The following is a 1454-nucleotide window of genomic DNA, read 5'->3' as shown; positions in this document are numbered from 1 at the left end:
TAATAGCGTTTCTTGACATCAAATATAGAAATCAATCTCAACGATTGAAAATAGTTTCATTCCAAGGGCGGATCCAGAATTTTTTGAAAGGGGGGTCGAGTTTCAATGGTCAGCGTGTTATACCGTATAAAAAATCAGTTCAACAGGGATGCTAATCCCCCCAAGGGTGATGGCATACCCCCTCATAGGTTACGATCCCCCCCCCCCACCAAAAACTTAGATCAAATCCCTTTCAAATTACCCCCCGCCCCTAAATTTTTCAATGGCGTAACCTATGCCGCCATGGATCATATTCCCCCAAATTTTCACTTTAAATCATATTTCTTTAGCAGACAGGCTGGTTACGTTACCGTATTAAATAGTTGGATACATTTACATAAATATTTTATAGCACACAAAACGTTGTGGTTTGAAGTGGAAGAGTGCTATGAAAAAACTTTCTCTTTAGAGGTGATTGTTCTTTTGAAAATGAACAAAAAACTCATAATAGAGTAGCCCAGTAAACGAACTCAGTCATATCCTTTGGATTATGACGTGCTGGGAAGAAAAACCTTACAGAACGAAGCAAAAAAGAGAAAACACTAATTCCAGATACTATTTTTTCGGATCTAAAAAATTGAAGTTTGAATAATAATCATTGAAAAAATTTTGTCACAGAGCGGTCAGCTGACCCTTTGACCCTCCCCTGAAACCGCCCCTATTTCATTCATATTCGAAGATCATTACAATTGAAATCGTATGAGCAGAAACGATTAAAAGGGTTCTTTTTTTCCGTAAAACTTGATACTCGAAATCAATTACTACCACGAGAATAAAATCCGTGAAAACAGCATTCATTTTCTTTAACATTCAAGGGGAAAATAATTTCTCAAAAGTTGGTTCAACAAATACGAGCTCTTCACTTTTCATCTAATACGATCCGAATCAACAAAAATCCTTTCATTTTCTGATGACACAATGACACGAAAAGACCGGGATCTATTGCATCGGATGATTTCAAAATGAATTTCAAATTTCCCGCTGGAAGGGGAGAGAAATGCGTACCTTGGAAGGCGCCGGTGAAGAGAGAATCCAATGGGGCGGGTGTTCCCATGCTGACCGCTGGCCACTGCTCCTCTTTTCAATTTTCACTTTCACTTCGCACTGGACGAGCGAACACAGCGCCCTCTCGCGTCTCTCCTCCCCCTCAAACTTCTTCATCCTCCCGCATCGCTCTTTGCGGAAGAAAACCCATTTCACCCTTTCGCCATTCGCCACGGGGAGGCTAAATCAGTGGTCTCCAACCTTTTTCACTCGCGGGCCACATTGTAAATTTTTGGAGGGAAAGCGGGCCAGTCCAACAATACTTTAGCTCAGATGGTCTATTTAGTACTCGCCCCCCCCCTCCACCCACACATCGCGAATATTTTTATTTTTAAATAAGCGCTCAGTGGTTGTTTTTGAAAATTTCTAGA

At 40.9% G+C, this 1454-nt stretch overlaps 1 protein-coding gene across 1 annotated transcript in view; it reads right to left on the bottom strand.

The window, feature by feature from the left end:
* LOC129219176 (endoplasmic reticulum resident protein 29-like) overlaps positions 1–1093 on the bottom strand; it is an 11170-nt gene extending 10077 nt beyond the window's left edge. Inside the window, exon 1 of the mRNA XM_054853496.1 lies at positions 1045–1093. Within this exon, the coding sequence (XP_054709471.1) occupies positions 1045–1093 (49 nt within the window). The remainder of the gene's footprint in view (positions 1–1044) is intronic.
* Positions 1094–1454: the final 361 nt, after the last annotated feature.

This window comes from Uloborus diversus, chromosome 3, assembly GCF_026930045.1.
Source record: "Uloborus diversus isolate 005 chromosome 3, Udiv.v.3.1, whole genome shotgun sequence".
Taxonomy (NCBI): domain Eukaryota; kingdom Metazoa; phylum Arthropoda; class Arachnida; order Araneae; family Uloboridae; genus Uloborus; species Uloborus diversus.
This window is presented reverse-complemented; position numbering and strand designations above follow the sequence as displayed.